This window comes from Anabas testudineus, chromosome 19 (genome assembly GCF_900324465.2).
Source record: "Anabas testudineus chromosome 19, fAnaTes1.2, whole genome shotgun sequence".
Taxonomy (NCBI): domain Eukaryota; kingdom Metazoa; phylum Chordata; class Actinopteri; order Anabantiformes; family Anabantidae; genus Anabas; species Anabas testudineus.
In genome coordinates this window covers 12587832-12608633 of record NC_046628.1, presented here as the reverse complement: position 1 = coordinate 12608633, position 20802 = coordinate 12587832, and the positions used below count along the sequence as shown (strand labels likewise).

Genomic DNA, 20802 nt, shown 5'->3' with positions numbered 1-20802 from the left:
CATATTAATAGTGAGCTTAATCATTAGCTGAAAAGGTTAACTGTCATTGAACACCTTTGGATCAGCCATTAGAAGTCTATTTCTCTGGCTTTCTGGCCTTAGAGTGGGACACCCTCCTCCCATCACTAAAGCACTCAGACAGCCTATTACCACCATCCTGTCTGCACGAGCATAGGCTCCCCCTCTGCACAACTCACTCAATTTTCTGCAGCTGTGAACATGCCAATATAGTTGATACGCTTAACACTGGACTAATGCTAAAATGTGTTTCCATCCACTGCACCTGTTGGGTGAGAAATATTACAGTTCAATATATGGGGCTCATTATTTTCTGTATTACATCTTCTGAAAAAAATACATAAATAAAAGAAGGAGGAAATTTCTGGTTTATTTTGAATACTAAGTGCTAAGTACATGGCCATTTAAAAATGCTTGATGGATCCAGGACTCACTGAGTAAAGTGATACTAGGTGGATGGTTGGGTTCTAGTGTTGTTCTTTTAGTATTAATTGGTGATGGCTTTTGTGATGTGTATGAACAATGTTCTGAATTAGTTTTGAGGTAACGTGCTTTCAGTAAGTAGCTCTCTTTAACTGTTAAACCTTTTATTGAGTCAAACTGTGCTTCACTGGCAGGAAAACGACGACTTTAAGACAAAGGAAACACCTGAGCATTATTTACGGTGCTTTAAAGCTCAATTAATGCACAAAACAAAGGCTAGCTTCAAGTGGAGGGTGTCATCAGTTCAATTATACTGATTTCTAATCACCAATAGCTGTAATTTGTACAGACACAAAGCAGCACACCATTCATGCTGCTGTTTCACAGTGAGGAAAGGAGCAAGATCAATACCCCTCACAGCTTCTAGCTAAATATGACTCAAAGGGGAAACGCATCTGTAATCAACCATTTCTTCTTGATCTCCATTTCCGGTAGAGGCACTGCACCACGGTTCCACCACAACTGGTTGATGATCCGGGCAGACGAAATCTCCTGCGCTCTCTACATGACTGATCTGCAGCATTTTGTATTCCATAAACATGCTTTATGATTTTTTTCCCTCTCACGTTGCCTCTCACATGATCATGTAAACTCCACTATCTAAGAGACTATTTGAAGCCAGCAGACTGCCTGAATGCAGACATATAATGGGCTTTAATGAACAGACAGAACAGTTCCTCTGTGAGCACATCCTGTCATTAATTAAAGTGAAAAACTTAATGAGGCGGATGAAAATAGAATATACTCTCCCTCACAGTGGGGTCTCACTAAGACACTCTAAAGAGGCCATTTCAAACAAGAATTAATCCATTCAGCACTAATTTCTTCAACTTGTAAAATATATATTTTAAATGTTTCTTGAACTTTGTAAATTGTTTATAACATTTTTCGTGAATCGTGACTTAGTAACAAAACTTAATCCTGAAATTATTTCACAAATAAAAAAATATAAATAAAATACATTAGCATTGCTCAGCTTATAATTAAAGAGAAACAGCAGCATGAGTGTGAATCAAAGCTGTCTGCATAGAGACATGAACACGAACTGTATATTATATAGTCTCTTATGTCGCTGCTCTTTTAAGCTTATATCATTAACAAAGCCAAAGATGGATTTCTACCTTGCAACATCTGTGACGGCCACCCATTATGCTGCAGAGGTAAAGCAGAGGGAGTACATAAATGCTAATGACAGGGGAATTTAATCTGCTAATATACTGTATACACCCTAAAAATGTATAATTCCTAAGAACAGCTTGCCCTCTTGTTGCTTCATTTTTGTTCAGCAGGGAAATCAAGGTATCTCTAATCATCTCCAGAAATCTGGCTTCCCTATTTTCTGCTTAGGAAGTCAAAAACACAACTTGGAGATTCTTTAACTTTTTAATTAGGCAGTGCAAGAGCAGCACAGCACAGCCTACACAGAGTCATTTCGACACAGTACACATATGGCATCATTATGATACATAAGCTCTATCAAACTGTCAGTGTCTATCAAATCACCCCATTACTGCTGGCTGTATATGTACATTTCTTTATTTACAATAAAGAATTTGTTTTTCATACACTTGTTGCTTTTCAAAAAAATTAAACCAGCCGACTTCCTGCAGCCATGGTTCACAGGCTTGAGCTCTGTCAGATGATCTGCATCGCAGACACCTAGCATATATGCTAATGAAAACAATCAGCAGATCATACTTGCTAATTGAGTTCAGAGAGCATTCCTGATAATGATCACAATCTATTTGCATATCATTGCTCAATAGTTGGCATATCTACTTGTGCTCAGAGATAAGGCAAGGTCAAAAACCATCATTATCAGACCAGTTTATTAAATTATATTACCATTATTTCACACCTCATGTCATATTAAATAAGACGATCTGTCAACATACCAATGCCACCCTAAATCTAAGTGTGATAACCTTCTTGTAATACATCTTAAATAAAGTTATGTTTATAGCTATAAGAATTTATAGTGAGAAACACACCCTAGGGAAACATAGGAAAATATATCACTGGGGTGAGTCTCATCTGTTCGACTTTCCCATTTACACTGATGGTTAAAGAACTCGTCACTCTACTTTAGCATTTAAACTACTTCTAGCAATAAAGAGATTCGTAGCCCTGCTGGGATGATGGTGCCTTTGCACCAAATACAAAATGGGCCTTATATCTTAAAGTTGAAAACCCATTATGTCTTTTCATCAATCAAAACATCTTAGAATGTCTTGTTTTACTAAAGCCCTTTGGGCAGCATATTATTAAACGAGGTGGTATGCATATTGTATTAGGTCATATGTAAGTACATATACTACCTAATAAAAAAGGAAACGGTAAAAAGAACACTAAAAGACCTTTGCCTCCTGCTTATGATATGTTTTTAAAAAAAAAGATGAATGGATGACAGAGCCAAGTACACATTACTTCAGATATGATGTGTGTTTTGAGGTAAGACACATAATCTGTCTGTGAGACTGTACAAAAAGACAATGGAAAACATATAATTTGTAAATGATGCCAGACGCCGCCCTGTATGTCATGTGGATGATGTGAAAGATGCTGCAGTCCCTTTAACTTCTCCGTGTCTGGCAGTGCGATGCCAACGTCAGAGCTAAAGTGCGCAGCTTCCGCCAGAGTATAAACACAGAGATCTGAGACGTGACAATGACAGCAAAGGCTGCTTTTCATCCGTGCCAAAAGTTTGTGAAGAGGTGAACAGATTTCTAATGAGGCAACACAGGCTGATTTAGACACATCTCCAAACACTGGCAAACAGGAAAACTCCCACTTTCTAAACTGGAGTCAGAGTGCTAGCAAAGTTCATGTTGAGAAATGGCTGAAATAATGAGGCATATTCAAAGATATAAGATGAATCATGAAGCAATTAAAAAAAATTCAGTCTGAACCTTTAACATTGTTTTTTCTTTTACAATTTCTTTAAAATACAAATTATATGTTCGTAGAAAGTATAAAAGGATATGGAATTTGCACATAATATATAAATTATTAATTATTTATTAAGAACATTTCATTCTGAGAAAAGGTTTTAATGAAGATAGAGCCATGTCAACTGTTTACTCGGTTTCATACTGCCAGGAGCACTTGCAGTTATTGATGATAATATAGGGCCTTGGCATATTAGCAGACTGACATAAATGCTATGAGTGCTCTTTTAGTCACTGTTGATTGTAGCATGCATCAATGCTGATTTGAATACCAAATTAAATCCACATCAGACATGCAGTGATGAAATGGGGATATTTGGTTTGACATACTGTTAATCTAAAGACAGAAGCAAATGGGTTGTCAAAATGAAAGGAGCACTCACTGGGTGTAGTGCAAACATGTTATATTATGTACAGGGAGCAAAGACAGGAATAAGCTGCAGCATATTTACTAAGTCTCCAATGAAGCATCAACCTCAATGCAGTAAATAATCGTTATTTTAGTCATGTCTTATCTGCAAGCACTGAAAAAGCAACTGTCATGGTCATCTATAAACAGAGGTTGTAGAGAGTAAAGTACTCTAAAGGTCTTTTATACTTCTCTTACTTTTTGTAGGAAAATATTGTACTTTATCCTTAGGTTAATGCAGCTGTAATTTTAATAGCTATTACCTTAAGTAAATCAATTCTTCCAGCGTCTCTAATGTAGTACGTCCGGTTTTCCCACAAAGTAACCCACCCTGCTGCTGCTTGATAATGACTTTGACTTTGGTAAAACCACACTGAGAGAAATCACAGTGAATGTTATCACTCTTCAGGGGGAACTACTTAATGGCCAACTGACAGGGTGTGATTACAATCACTCAAATGCAAAGCAATACTGTAGATGAGGAAACATGTACAAGTAGTACACAAAACTGGTATGATTTACATTAGAGTTCATTGAGGGAAATTAGCTTGAAGCTTATGTATGCTGGCATGTGGAAAATAACATTTCTATCCATGCAGCAGCACATGGTCACGCAGTGAAATATGCAGCACTATGTCATAAACCATGTTCTCCCATGGTTTCTCTGTAAAGCTGTGTCTTAATCTCACCACTGCAGAATTACCAATCAGGTTTCCAACATGCAGACACAATCCAACCACAAGAGAGAAGGGACAACTGTCACCATATTAACAGAGTAACACTGCTGGGAGGTTATTTGAAGGTCAGGTCTTTTCTTTCAGCTAACAATACAAAAATATGAGGCTTCAAATAGACTGGTTGTGTGCATATTGTCAGGGTAGGACATATTATAGTTTTCCTTTTATGGCATGTGTATAATAAAGCTTTGGATAAATAAACTCCTACCTTAGAAAATGTATAATATTTTGTAGAAAACTTAATGCTTTTGTCAAATTTTAGGTTTCATCATGCTTTTAGCACCTGATGGACAGGGAAAAAGTAATGTATAAAAAGCACTCTTATTTTTATGTTAACAATATGCTTCATTAAAATTACTTCATGGAGCTCTAAAGGATTTTAAGGATATTAAGATAAGACGCCGGGAATGACGTAAAGTCTCTGATCGTAGCCTGAAATCAACGACTACAGAATTGTTTAAACAGCATTCTCCTTGAAAGGGGACTATGGTAAATCAGAAACCCAAAAGCCCACAGGCGCTGTTTGTTTTAACTTGGCAGGTGGTAGGTTGTATGGGGGCAAACAGGATCAAAATATTATTGGTAGTCTTTTCACTCTCTGCGAGTCTTCCTTCCATTTTGCCTTCCAGACCTGCCCTCCAGGTCCTGGATTAGTCAGGGAGAGAACTCCAAACAGCAGCCATCCAGCTTCAGAAACCCACTCCTAATGAGTCTGTGAGGGACTGATGGCATGGGTTACCAAGTTAAAGAGCTGCTTCTTCAACTCGCCTGGGCTTTCATCTTTTCATCTGCCATGCAGGGCTCTCTGAGAAGTCCCCATTCATCTCTCAATCTACCATTCTTACACATAATTAACAGCGCGGCAAGAAACTTTAGGTGTTATTTGGGGAAATGAACTGATTCTGAGAAAGGCCATCTGATGTTAACTCAAATCCAATATATTAAACGTTTGATCGCATGTGCCAGTATGTCTGCCAGGTATAAAAAGGATTTTATGTCTCTATTCTATTGCATCCTCAAAAACAAATACTTTGACAAGAGGAAGACAGCTATGATTCCTCTCCATATACGATTCTTCATTTAAATAACCTGTGTTATGATTAAGGATTTCCATTTAAAAAACCTAATTTAAACAATACTTGTTACAGGAATTGGAGAGGTTAAGACTTTCTATATAATTTTTTTATATGAAAGATGTCAGTCAAGCTGACATAATTTTTACTCAATCTGTTAAGCAAGTATTTTAGTTGCTGCTACATCCCTGGCTGTTCAAATGTTTTGCCTTACAACTGGAAAAGGAAATAAAACAATGTCAATGAACATTGTTCAGATTGATGATGATGACTGCACTTAGTGTGCAGTGACTCAGCACATCTCTGACTATGAGGGTTAAGAGTGCAGGGCTCTTGAAAAGTTTACTATGCAAATCTGTAAGGGAGAACATTTAGCTGACTGTACAAAGCAGCCAGCAGCTGTTGTCTTGTAAAAAATGTGATGCAAGGTTTTTTTTTCTCCCTGGGAGAAACAGTCACTCTAGTGTTTCCGCAAATGCCAACTTGTGCTATTTCAATAAGTGCTCTTTAAAAGAAAATATAAAACAAAATCAACGTTTACACACATCAAGGGGAAAAACTTAAAAATGCAATCAAAATCTCAGTGTGGGGTCCTAAAATATCCAGATACTCTCAGTATGATGCATGTAAGTCATGGTATGACAATACTGTGTAATTGTGTGCGTTATGTTCACCAAGTAAGACATACATTTATAACTGAACAAATATTTTTGTCAGAGGCCATGTAATAAAGTCCTTAGTGAGCAAATATGTTTCCTGTCTTTTTGGAGAACAAGTGTCAGTCCATCTCTACAGCCAATTAGATGTCACTATTAAGCCATGGCCAGTCTGTGTGGGGAAAATGGCAATAAGGAGCTAACCAGTCTGATGCTGCTGTCCCTGGGGCAATTAGAGCCCATAAATCAGTTTACAACCTGGAGAAGTAAGAGGTGACGGGTGAAGATAAACAAGTGGGAGGAAACGAATGTGCTACTGCTGATGCCCATCTCATTAGTGATGCTATCATAATGTGCAGACATGAAAGAATCATCTGCTGATGCTGTGAGTGGCAATCTATGTACCGAGTGTGGCATGTTTGAATCGGCCACAGAAACAAGACACTGTGCAAGGACTGCAGGATACATAGATGTGACTCTTCCAAATGTATATTAACATGTTTTCAAATGAGTCGAGTGACCTTTGACATTAGTAATTAAAGCATTAGATAAAAACAGAAGCAGTCAATTACTTGAAAAACTAATAACTGAGATTTTTATATTAACATTTATTTTATTTAGGGCACTCTGACTACATCATTTAGTCGTGTTCTCTCTCACTGACCCTTTTTCAAAAGGCCAAACTCTGATAAAGACATAGTGCAGTACATGCCTATCAAACAGCAGGCAGACAAAGGGAGCAACTAGCTGGTGAAAATAGTACAACTCCTAAAGCTTAAGAGCAATATATTTTCCTTAGAGACCAAAACATAACTAATACTGCTTCCACATCTGCAGGCTTTAGTCCATTTGAATCAAATTCAAGTTAATTTTCCCTCTTGCTGTGGTTTTGTCTGGTGTGAACACAGTAATTGCACCCTGGTGCACACCAAAAAACAACCACACTAAGACCAAAACAACGTGGTCTCGAACCGAATCATGTAGCAAACTCTGTAATTAGTAATAAACAATCACATGGGAGACGACCAACCAGTGTTAACATACATTGTGTACTTGTCTCTCACAGAAACAGGCACTAGTGCACAACACAGGACCTTCTTCCTGTGTTTACTTTTTTTTGTTCCCATGTCAGACACATCTGACCAATAAAGCATAGAGGAATTTCTCTGTGCGAAAAGAAACTGAACCAAAGTGGAAAAACTTCAAGTTCAATAAGTCATCAAGTGTATCAGACCAAAGCAAATATACTAACGCCCTATAAGGCCTCAATGCAAAATCATTTCATGAGGTAAAATTTAAATAAATAACTGTCATTTCAATTCATTTAGAGGTTAGCCCTATATGGTCAACAACAAAAACTGAAATGGTTTTAAACATCAACATGAAGTGACATTCCTACTTCAATGCTACAGTTTCAGAGACATGACACTTTTATTTAAGCAGGATAGAAGTGATCAATCACACACTGAGCGTTGACAACAAACGGTTTTGATAATTTGTTGCAGTCAACACGTGCCGTATTGAAACAGGCTCAAGTATAAAGACAGTGTGCAATGAGTCAGACTTTGACAGGCTTATTTTTCACTGAGGTGAACAGTGATTTAACTCCTGCAAGTGGCTGAATACACTAGACTAGAATGCAGAATTAATCTCTCAACTGTCACAAACAAGTGCAAATAGACAAAAGGTTCAATTTGGGAAGATTTGATGAGGCATGAGAGGTGATACATTGGTTTCCAGTCTGCAGGTAAAAACAACCCATATGCTACTAAGCATTGTGTAAGAAGCACAGTGAGGGAGTGTTCACCCCATCCCTAAAACTGCTCCAAAAAGTAGAGGATCACAATGGGTACGGGGTGTTTGAACAGGCTTGTTAGTCCAGAGCAGGTACACGAAGGCAATTGTTCTGTGTGTGTGTGTGTGTGTGTGTGGCTGAGGAGGGTCAGGATGCTATGTTTCTGTTCCATGACATGCAGCTCAGCCTAAAGCAGAACAAATACGATTTACACACCCGCAGGGCACAGGGGAAAATCATCACCAGTGTCTTCTGCATTGTGAGCCGCATGGCTGATGTCTTGTATCTAAACTGTAGAAATCAAATTAACTGATAAAAGCAATAGAGCCAAAACAGAGAGCAGAGAGGGGCAATATGATTTATAGTCAGATATAGTAGCTACTGATGATGTTGGAATAATTTTGGAAACAGTTGGTGGGGAATCAAACTGCTCATGGTCAACTGGGGGCCACCTCTTTTAGCTCTGCGCCTGCTGTAAATGGCCTTTATGAAGCCTCCAACAGATGCAGGCCCATGTACTCTGTTATGGTGAAATCCTTGTTCTTTCAATTTTGGTGACCTTTATAGTGTTTTGTCTGATGCATCTTCCATTAAAGTCGATTTTACACATCACAGTGTGTTTACAGGTCTTGGTTGGAGCGCTGCATATGTGAAAAAAAAGCTACAATTGCCTGAATTGCTGTAATTTGAAGTTAGGGTTGAAAACTACAAGTTTCAGAATGAAAAAATCTGAGGGTGTGGAGAGAGCTAACAAGCTATCAGTAGCTCACTCTGCTCTGTTTGAAGGTAGCCTGAAGATACTTTCGGTACCTTAAGTATTAGCATTGGGTTCTGGTGATGATGAAGTGGACATATCCAAGATTTAATTTAAGTATTCTTATTATTTATGAGCAGCCCATCACAAGTCTGCCAGTGTTGCAAAAATGCAATTCAAAATCGATGTAATGCTCTTTTAACAAATATATCAATTCCACAGTGACAGTAGATCTTTGACCATGTGTAAATTCAGGGTAAATAACAAAATGCATTTTCTAGATCTTTTTAGTGCACTTGTACTTAGTATTTTACTTGATTACAATTTAAACTGTTAAATAAGAAAGTTTTCACTGAACTTTTACTTGGTAAAAATAATTGAGTACTCTTTTCACCACTCTTGGAAGTACATTCATATCCAGTGAAATGATGTATGAATGCTGATGGAGAAGAGGAGTTAGCTGACTTTTAAGTTTTCATCTGACAACTGCTGCTTTGGCATTGCATAATAAATAATACTGCACTACATATCCTAGTACTTGTCTCTTCTGAAAATATATAAATAGAAGCTGAAAAAAACATAAATCACAAAAAATGCTCTAAATACTTTTTTATTTCTAACTTCTTCTGACAAGTGCAAAAACGAGCAGCGCTTGACTAAACGGCAAAGCACATTTCATCTTTTTTTCATATTTCGAACAAAAATTAAATCAGGCAAGGTTCACATTAATAAAACAGAAGGCCGCAGCAGCACAACAAGCAACAAAGTAAAGAGATGCTGAGACTAAGTTCGGAGATTAGCAGGCAGCATACACCCGAGCATCTATAATTCATGTGATTGTTTGCGGCTGCGCTGACTGCTCATCTGATTGCTACACTGCTGAGGCCTTGTGCTGATATTTGCATGGAGAGAAAAACATTAGAAAATACCCTTACCCACTTCTGACTGCTGTTCCTTAGCAACAACAGTGTAGGGAGTTTAAAGCAGCATGGTTTATGTGTGTGCATGTGTGTCCAGCAGTGTTGTACTTACTTATTTTGCATCATGTTCATTATGACCCAGTCAGAGGGGTAGACGTTTTTCCCAATGAGATCTTTAAACATGATAAATGTTTCCATTAGGAAATCCTGCAAGAGAGTGAAAGTATTGAAAATGAACTGATGAACTGTTATTCTTCCCACATACAAGATAAGAGCAATCTGAAATGAACTGTTTCAGTTCGTGGCTCTCAGGCAGAAACAGCTTTTAGATTAGTTTTTAAGGTCAAGGTGACTCATGTATTTCCCTTTGCAGGTGGCTCTTGAGGCCAATAATCCAACATGCTCTTAATGCTTACATATAATAGTACAATGAGATTACAACTTCTTACTGAATAAAATCCTCATATAACATTAACAGGACATATATTTATAAGACACTAAATAACATGGCAATGTGATAACTAGGTTCAGTTACATTACTAATAGATGCTTAGCTCAACAACACAGTTTCAAATTCAACCAACTTCATACAATGTCATAAGCTTCTCCTAAAGTCACTCCCACAGCAGCTTTCTAGCTTTAATATCAGTCCCAGCTGAATACTTGAAACATGACTATGCATGCAAATCTATTCCTGGCTGTAGATGTTCACTCCTGGATAATTGTGCTTTGTGCTTTGGTGTGTAGAGAGAAGGAAAACTATAAAATGACAAGGTCCCATTCTGAAGTCTGGATATGGGTCATGTCAGCTTCAGCAACCGTAATCTGTGGAAACATCCAGCTTCATCGTAGTGACTCTTTGCTATTAGAATGAGGCAGGTAGACTGAAACAAGCCCTATGTACAACCATGTACGTGATATTTGTATTTGTATTTATTTACCTGAAGACAATGTTAATACATAAAAAGTGTTTTTCAAACTGAACCAAAGTAGTAATAATACCAATTCTATGAACTGGGGGCATTTATTCATCATATATCACATAAAAGCTGTGTGCAGTACCAAATGTCTATATGAGTTTTATAAAGCTTTAAAAAGCTTTACCTGCAAAATAAATCAGATTTCTTCCTATTATGCTGAAAAAGTCAGTAAACACAACTTGCTTCCACTTGTCAGGGTAGAGTAACATAATGCTAATCCTGCAGCAAATACTACTATACATACTGCTTTGAGAAAGGAATTATTCAGAGCTGAAATCCATAACATCAATGGGATTCACCCCTCCTCCACAACTGGGTTGCAACAAGTGATCTGCTTCCCTTAGGACTTACTATCATAAAAACCATGCTGTACATGCAGCAGCCCAAGTGCAAAGACTTGGAATTCAATTTATTTTACTTTATTTTAACAAAAAACATTTTTCTAACAGATCTAATCTAACATCTGTTTTTTGGAAATTACATAGCAAATAGCTGAGCAACTGCATTTTAAGTTACTGCATGATGATGTAGGCTGAAGTATCTGATCCAGGAGACAGAGACAGATTGAAAAGGTGTACTCACCACCACATCACTCCTTATCTTGCCAAAGGTGCTGATCAGATGAGCATAATGATAGTCGTCCATCTGTCTCAGTATGGCAGTCATGCTGGCCACAAAGCTCCCCTGAGGAAGAGAAACAAGCGCCTTCAATACACAATCAAGTTCAAATTGAGGGTTGAGGACAGAATGACTCTGTGCCTGTGATTTTGATGGATACTGACTGGGCAAGCTGATTGAATCTGAGTACCAAAGCAAGCAAGCCCCCGCCCCCCCCAAGTTTGAAAAGTTAGGCAGCTTCACTCAGTGGCTGATCTTATTAACCTACTGTCCTACACTTGCCGTTTTCACTGATTATACTGCCTGTGAGGTCCCTAAAGTGATGTCTTTACTTTGCAGTGTGCTGTCTTAGCTCTGGTTAGTACAATGTACATATGCTGCAGAGAGAGAAGGGAAATGTGTGGTAGCCTGGGTGGAGTGAGGCTGCAGTTGCCAACAGCTGTCGAGACAAGGACATGTATGGACAAAGACATGATGCAGAAAAGAAATGTTAACTGGAAATTTTGCCCTTCTTGACCTGTTGGGAGACTGATTGTAGTTTGTATGTTTGTCCATCAAGAAAGATTGTGAAAAACCCACAATTCTACCATTAGGCTCATTAGGATGTTATTAACAAAACTGAATATGCAGGACTTATTAAAAATAAGTGTAGATTACTGAATTTGTACCAATACTTTTGATGAATAAACACACACAGTACTATTACGGGAATACTTTCACTGATGCCCCCACACAACTTTACCTCAACAAGCTCATCACAGAAAAAAAAAAGTTCCTGAAGTTTCATCACAGCAACTCATAATGTGGCTAAATGTGTATCATCCCCGCCTGCCTGTTAACGCCCCCGACAACATCTGTGCCTGCTCCTGATGAGTCAGTAGATGATGTCCTGAGGGATCTCGTCCCAATGCCCTGATCATCCTGGATCTTTCATTTGCACCAAAGCAGGTTCACAATAACTTACTCAATGCACAGATCCGCCTGGATAAGGGCATCAGTGAGCACCTGTAGTGGTACTTGGATAACTTTGATATAAAATATATCCCATTCGTCATTGGCATCCAAGCCTTTGTCATCAAAGAACTGGCTACACACTTTGCACTCAGCACTGTCTTGCTCCAGCATCAGGTGGAGGAGGATTTCATCTTGGTACCTCACAGCAGTCAGGCTACTGTTGGCTAGCATGATCTGTGTGCTCCTCCAAGGTTGTGCCTCTTCAAACCATCGCTGACCCATTACCACACTGGCAATGCTAGATGATATTACAGGCAGCATAATGTTTATCACAGCATCTGCAAACTGTTTCACATCTGTCACATGTGCTCAGTGTTAACATCTGTTTTATCTGTGATCAGAACAGGGAACCAAAGGCAGACCTGCCAATTCTGGTGCTCTCTGGGAAATGCCAATCAAGCTGCGCAGTGCAGGGTCGTGAGCACAGGTCAGGCCAGAGGAAGTCAGGCCCCCGCACTGGAGTACCTGTGCAATCTGATTGGACCACATACAAAACTATTCTCTTAGTGGAAGCCGTCCTGCGTTTGCCTCTCTATTGCACGTTTACTTTCATTTGCACCAAAGCAGGGGAAAGTGCTTAATTTGTGCTTACTAAATAGAAAGATTGATCTGTGAAGTGTAAATAACAGTTAATACTGTGATGATTAAGTGTTTCTTTCATATTTTTTGAGCAGTGTATTTGTAAGAGTTTAATTGGACTAATATTGTCACACAAAGGCAGATGCACATGTTGGTTTTAATACACGTTTTGTTTTCATTCATGCCATCTGTAAACCAGACAAAATGAGAGCTACTGCAAGTGGGCATTTATTTTGAGCATTGGGCATTGGGCATTCCTGACCCACCAAAACACAGTCGAGTAGATACGATGCTGAACACTCACACACACTCTTATCTTAGCTGGGTTCCCCCCCAATAATGCTTGTGGTTATCATTTTACTGGTTTTCGACAAAGGTTAATTATTTAAAATAATATGTATAGCAACAAAGCTTGTCACACCAACAGTAACATTTAGATATGCATGCAAAAGACACCAAAACACTCACTAATTCAAAGATTTATTATTCATGTTTCCTTCACTTTCTTTCTTACACTACACGCAGCCAATGACTTCACTTCCCTCTCTGTAATGCTATACAGAAACTGTGACTCATTTAATATTAATATGGACGTGTTTTTCTAAAGCGCAGAGAGCAACTCTCTTTTATCTGTGAGGGCATGTAATCCTTAGTTAGCCTGAGTTCTTCAGCATTAAAAATGGAGAACAAATTCAGACATAGGCTGATCAGAGGTGGGGGGGGGGGGGGTATGGTTCATCCTTAATGGTACAACTTAATGTTAAGTTCCCCAACGGCAACATTATTATTGAAAACTTGTTTGAGGATGTCGAGCTCTTTCTTCGTTGAAACTCCGAAGATCCACAAATGTAACTCGTATGAGACATGAGGACATGCTGCTGCTGCAATTCCTCTCACTTTGGGCAGTCACTTTGTAAATAAAAGGGGTGAGTGCTTCAAAGCAGGCAGCAGTCTTTAGAAGTCACTACCGCCTGCTGCAGCAACTCTCCTAACCATGCAGACTAGAGAGGCTGAAGGGTATCCCACACTCATTCATTCTTCCTATCTCTTCAGCTGTGAATGAATCCCCAAAATAAAGAGTCTTCAGAGCTGTAACTTTACATGCTGTAAGCCTCAATATGGGGCTTTTCACAAGGCTCCAGCGCTGCATACAGTAGCATAAGCCCCTTAAGCTCGCTCCCTATGTTCAATCAAGACTGCCAACTGCACAATCACACATACACCAATGTTACTATTGATTTCATTTGTGTAATGTGTTGCTTGTGAATGAATCTTAAGCTTAAAAAACAAATGTAATTGTTGCTAGAAGCACTGGGATCAGCTGGAAAATCATGATGAAATTAAATACAGGTGAAGGATCTTGCTATCATATTCCCAGCTGGATGCAGTCTCAGAATGGGACATACAGACAGATTCTCTCCTAGAAAAAAAAAAAAGGATTCAGATCTTTCACTGTGCAGCAATTAAGATCTAAATGTGGAACAAGAACACATGCTACACCAGCTGTTATGCATAATGTGAGAAATAGAGATGTGGGGCATGACAGCAAATGGAAAAGTTCAGGTGTGCTCTTCTGAGGTCTATAATTTCATGGGTGCATAGTAACATGGTGGGACAGCCTTCACGGTCATTCAGCTGACTCCACAGGTCTATCAGAGTGACCGGTGGTGTTTGCGATGAACCAGAAGAACTCAAAGGCCAGCCTGTTGTCTCATGGTTCATGTCACCATTTGTTATTGCTGGAATGGACCCGGTACCATTACCATGACAACTCCTTTATGTGTTTTTAAAGCAAAGCACCAGAAGAAAACATAAAGAATGCCACTATAAAAGGGTGCAGAGAAAGATAACAGAAGTCACCTCATCACTAGTCACAAGCAGGCCTATCAATGCTAATTTTAATGTGCAGCGATTGAGGACAGTGAGAAGCTGCTGTCAGGGGTGCTAATAAAAACTAACTTAAAAACTATAACAGCACAGAATAGAAAAGAATAACAAATCCTAAATTGCCAGTTTATGTGTTGCTTTCAAGGTTACTTTAAGATTGACTGTGTGATACATTTTGTTTGTATACCAACTTTAAGTATTATGTTATTATAAGTAAATCACTCCAATAAAAGCAGTTAATCAGTGATGGAATCCTGGCATTAGACAGAGAAGTGTTTGTCAAACAGAGTCAAAAATGGGATTTTAAAAAATGAATTAGGTAAAGCACACGATCTCAAATAAAAAGGTCATGAGCAAACAGAAAAATTCTACTTTTAACAACTAAGCTGCCAAAAGAAATGATAAAGCACCTAAAGGGCAAGGTAAAAAATATCAAGATGCTCATGGAAGTTAATCATTTAATGGCCACCAATGGCTCTGTCATCAATGTCAAGCAAGGATCTACCAAAACAATTTTTCAAGCTAAACAATAAATTGAGACACTATGATTGATCTAGTAGCATATCATAATGTCCAGAAGCTGTAGATTTCCAGAACCCCGCCTCCATATCTATTTTATGCTTGAAGGCAAATGAGGCAGAATCTTAGCGAAAATGAAAAAGCAGTGATTAGAGAGCAGCTTCAGATCCATCATACGCTGCACTCTAGCTTACATCTCTCTGATAATTCATCTCACTTTAGCGTCTGACAGCAGAGAAGCAAGAATGTTTGCTCTAGTGGTGTAGGGTTGCCCCCCAAGCAGAACATTGTTTAGGCCTTTAATTAAGCCAGTGGGGAAATGCCCCGGTGTACTCTGAGGAGGACACTGAGCCTCAACCCATCTCCAGAGGAGAAAAAATTGACACAGTAGAGGAGAGAAACAGGAAGAAGTGAGGTGATGACCAACATGGACCGAAATGGTTCCTCCTCCTCTCTATTAGCTTTAGATCTGATGCCATCTAAATTTGCTGACCCATTACAACGAAAATTACACAAGCACACAGAAAACTGTGCATGGGCACGACAGCCTTTATTCTGAGATGAATGAAGACTATGCAAAGGCAAGTAGTCTTTTTTTGAACTCATGATAAGGAATGGAGCACTGAGCATATGATGGTGGGTTTTGTGCAACCAACAGCACACAATAAGCTCTCAATTTGTATTCTCTTCAATTTGCCTCCTCACTCAGAGAGAGCATCATTGGAGCGGAGATTGAAAAATTTCCACTGAGGTGATTTTCAGAGCAGAACTCAATTGAAAAGGTGAATGGCCTCAATACCCCCTGAGAAGAAATGTGAAAATGAAACACATAGAATATATGAAAAGGGATAAACTAGCTATGGGTCAGCCACCTTTAACATGTCCAAAGATGAATCTCTACTGCTGTTATGTTTGTTGTAAAGTACACAAACATATACCTTAAATATATAATTATACTTTGCTTAACAAAATTTATTTGTCAGCTTATCAATATACTATATATAATAATATAGCAAATGTATTTTTGAGATATACCAAACCAAAACCTTATGTGACTTTTATTCAAAACCACTAAAACAGATTAGAATTAGGCCTCCACATAATAACAACTCCTTTTTTGTGTTTAATTGAATTAGTATTTGCATGACTCTCAAGTTGGTATGAAATTGTTATGGTCATAATATATATTATTGAACAGATAATATATATCACACACCCTGACACTGATATAGAATATAGTATACAGTATACACATATCTACACAGTATACTAGAATACAATAATAATTTACCTTTTAGACAATATGTATATAAAGTAACACACATTTGCTCTAAACTTGCTGTATAGTGTGCTTAGCGTGCTTTTTGCTTCTGTACCAGAGGGATAAATCCATCTATCTGCTTTTTCTCTACACACACACACACACACACACACAAAGAAGAACAGAGAGGCTGGAAAAGCTGCAGCACTTGAGCACTTTTCACACTGGCTTGTCAAAGGCAGGCAAAGCTGACACATGCAAGGTGCTTGGCTACTGCTGCAGGATTCAACAGCGAGCCCACTTGGCTCCAACATCAGGCCAACAGGGTGGCAGGCAGGCAGGTCAGCCAATGGAAATGAGTGGAGGACCTGTTAGAGGCCAGCTGAAACCATTCACACTTCATTTTCTTTTTTCAGCAACACTTGGCATAATGCATTGTGATGTCCAGATAAACACTTCAGAATACATAAGGATAAATAATAGCCACAGAAACCTGGGCAGCCAGCCATGAAAGTGACCCCTTATGCCATTCATTCACACAGCATCCAACTTAGACAAGCTTGAAGAACACTTTCACACTCTAACACATCAAAGCATTATACTTCCTTGGACAGACACCTTAATATATACAGAAAACCCCATTCAACTCTGTTTCAAAAGAAAAGCTCTGTGTGTCCAATATCCAGTATCATTCACTGGAAAGGAAACAGATGTAACTGACCATTGCTCAGTCACTGTGACAGATTGCAGGGATGGACTAAAGGGTGAGGGGTATTGAGTAGGTCAATAATGTGTTGTCATCTCTTGAAGCCGTAACATGCTGCAGAGTCTGCCTAGACTTTTTGTTACTAAAGGTGAAAGCCAGCTTTTTAAATATTGTAGTTGGACATGTTCTATGTTTTAAATGAGATCTTGGTGGTTGCTCGGCCTGAGGCAGAACCAGAAACTCAGAACATTTCTGACATGTCTGGGGAAAGTTGTACAGTTAGCAATCACAAATTTGCTTTAAACAAATGCTCTGACATTATATTTCTAGAAACTTCAACCCCTTTGTAAAATCTAATTGTGACACTTAATTTCAATGATAAGCATGTTCTGCACTTTACTGCAATGCCATGTTTTAACCCCAGTCATACTGAAATTTATTTTTGTACAAGCAGAGTCAGTTTTTTATGCACGTTGACAAAAAGACCAAAAGACTGCTGCAGACGGGGGCACGCTCTCACTGACTGCTAGGCATATTTTCAGCTTTTCTTCTCACTTTGAGACTTGCTGGGGCAGTGCTACTGCACAACAGACACATCATATCTCAGCCTGTCAGCTGAAATACACAGAAACACACACACACACACACATATATATATATATATATAGAATATATACCTGCATGTATGTATGTATGTGTGTGTAACTTTTCCTTTCTTTTCTCATTGAAAGATCTAAGATTTAAGCTCCAATAAACTGACAGCTCTCTTCTCCTTCTAGTAATTTGTTCTATACAGACATGACACTAACTCTAATGTACTCTATGTGGATGAATGCACTCAGAATGGCGGGGGAACAGATTGGATATGAAGTGGAGGGGCGACAAAATTATTGTTGAATATGCACTATATGCAATATGGGAATCTGCTTTTTACATAATAGTTAAGACTAATTTGGGCATTAGGTAAAAAATATTTTTTTCTTTGAGCACAGCACTGTCTACCATACATGCAGGGGGACAAGGACATCAAGCAGGAGTTCCTTGAGGGCTTGGCTTCATGGTAATTAAATCAATAGGAGAGGACAGTCACTCCAGTGACTTGTCACAGCCACTGGTTTATCTATCTGAGAAACAGCTGCTTACACAAGCAGATTGCTGAGCAGAGTCTATTACAATTCCACATAGAGTGGACATCACCTCTCATAGAAGATCTATGCATTAGATAAATGTCGTTAACCCTTGCTCCAAAATATAAGCAATGCCAAGCAATATTGTGTTCCAATGTCAAAAGTCTAACATTATTTAGCTTTATACTGTGTTCAACCTGCAGCTTGTCATTTGGCTGGCAGAGCAATAACAAGGCAGATGTGTTACTGCCACTCTAAAACAATAAGCCAGTCCCAAAACACTGTGTTGTGAGTGTGAGCTCAGTATTCAGCACCTTTAAGGTGTAGTCAGTCAGCCAGCGGGGGTATTCTATGTCACGTTGTAAAAATGCAAGATGAGGCGAGGGGGTGAACAAAGAATAACAAAACTTTCTGTTATTCACGTGTCATGAAAGACTCGGCTGACAAAGTGAAGTGAAGACTAAGAATAGGAGGTCTAATGGATTTAACTGTGAAGTGAACCTGGGCCTTAGCTGTAAATCAGTCACATCTCCCCTTTCATTTTCTAAAACATTTTTAGCACTTTCTTCCATCAGCTGTACAGCTGACTGCAACTAAACTGTTTATTTAGCAGCTACAAAGCAGTTTTAGTTTGGCTTCTTTTTGGTAGTATTTGATTCATGAGGTTAGAATTATCTTTTAACGATCCACAAACTTCATTAAGTTTATCTAGGTAGAAAGGCACACTGAAGATAAACATAATCTGTTTTGTTTTCATATTTAAAATTATATATTCTAAGCACAGTATTTGCTTTGTCAGAGCCTTATTGAAGCTATAGTATGTTAAACTTGCAATACATCATCTGAAATGCAGAAATATCAGCTTTCCGAAGGTCCAAGATTATTTTTACATAAAAAGCAGAGGGAAACCCTTTGAATATACTGTACAAAATTTAGCAAGATCTATAAGATATTTGTGAATCATTCTTTTCACAACATCTGTCAAAAAACACGATCTAATTTTTTAGAATGAGTTTGGTATTTAACTAACAGGCTGAAAACATGCTGCAGTTTTATCACCCTGTCATAATGCTGCATAGGTTTTAACTTTATATTCAGTGTTCAGTGATTTAGGGTCAGTAACATGAATGAGACCCTGTGTCATTAATCTGTGTAATACTGGCTAAAAATTGATTTCGTTTACAAAAATCAATAACAAGACCTCATAAAAACAAGCAAGACAAGATTTCAATGACAAAAATAAATAAATAAATAAATAAGTCCAATAATAAGCAATGAGCCAACAGAGAAAAGAGTATCTACAGGGAAATAAGCTAAATGCGAAACAACATAATAATGCAATTGTCATGAAGAAGATGCAATAACGATTATGTGTTATATCAGGAAAAGGCAAGAAAGCTCTTATTACGTCTAAGGTGGTCACTTATGCATTAATGATGCTGTAGGGTTTTGTGTGTATTTTTTTTTCTTGCAGACTTAAATTTGATGAATGTATTTCATTTTCAAACAAAAAAACACTTAACTTGCTTTAAATTACTAAATTCTGGTTTACACGAATCCTCAATAATTAAACATAAATATTAACATCCCAGGGTTCTGAATGGTGAATGATGCTGCTAGTTTTACTGCATGAGTTATGAACATCTGCGCATTGTTTATGTGCTGCTTCGCAGGTAAATACCGTATAAGGTATAAGAAAAAGTTCATGTATATATATATATATATATATACTACCACACACACAGTAGCAGCAGCTGTCTGGAGAACTGCAGCTCATTACCATGGTACCTGAGGCTTAAAGCAGAATGAGGGGTTTCCCTGTGAGAGAATGAGGGCGAACTACGGCTCTGAAAACATCCAGCCAGGCATTAGCAGCTCCTGTTTTCATGATCAAGGTTTCACCGACTGTGTTATTTCCCTCTATCTCTGTTCCGTTCATTAAACACTACAATGGTATGCTACAAATCCAATTAAGTTTAAGAGGAAAATGCACATTCTAAGATGAGAAACAGGTCTTCTCCTGCACAAACACGAACTATTAACTAGCCTGTGACAGACGGATACAAAGCTCAGAGGAGACTGGACAAACACGCTTTTTAGAGACAAGCACGTGGAATCTTCTTCCCCCAGATAGAAAAGCACTGTAATGACTAAGGGAAACTATAAACAGACTTAAGATTAAACGCTTAATATTGAATAATAAGGAACAGATTGACGAGTTTCTCTTTTTTAAGGCAAACCCTTGCACACCAGGCTGTGGAGCTACAATGAGAAGTGCACACCGAACAGATGCATTTGCATTGTGAATTAAAATTCTT

General features: G+C 38.3%; 1 protein-coding gene across 1 annotated transcript in view; it reads right to left on the bottom strand.

Annotated features, from left to right (window-relative positions):
• Positions 1–20802, bottom strand: part of dock1 (dedicator of cytokinesis 1) — a 151877-nt gene that overhangs the window by 39871 nt on the left and 91204 nt on the right. The window contains exons 28-29 of the mRNA XM_026352157.1: positions 11356–11457; positions 9906–10000 (exon numbers count right to left, since the gene is read on the bottom strand). Of these exons, the coding sequence (XP_026207942.1) occupies positions 9906–10000; positions 11356–11457 (197 nt within the window). The remainder of the gene's footprint in view (positions 1–9905; positions 10001–11355; positions 11458–20802) is intronic.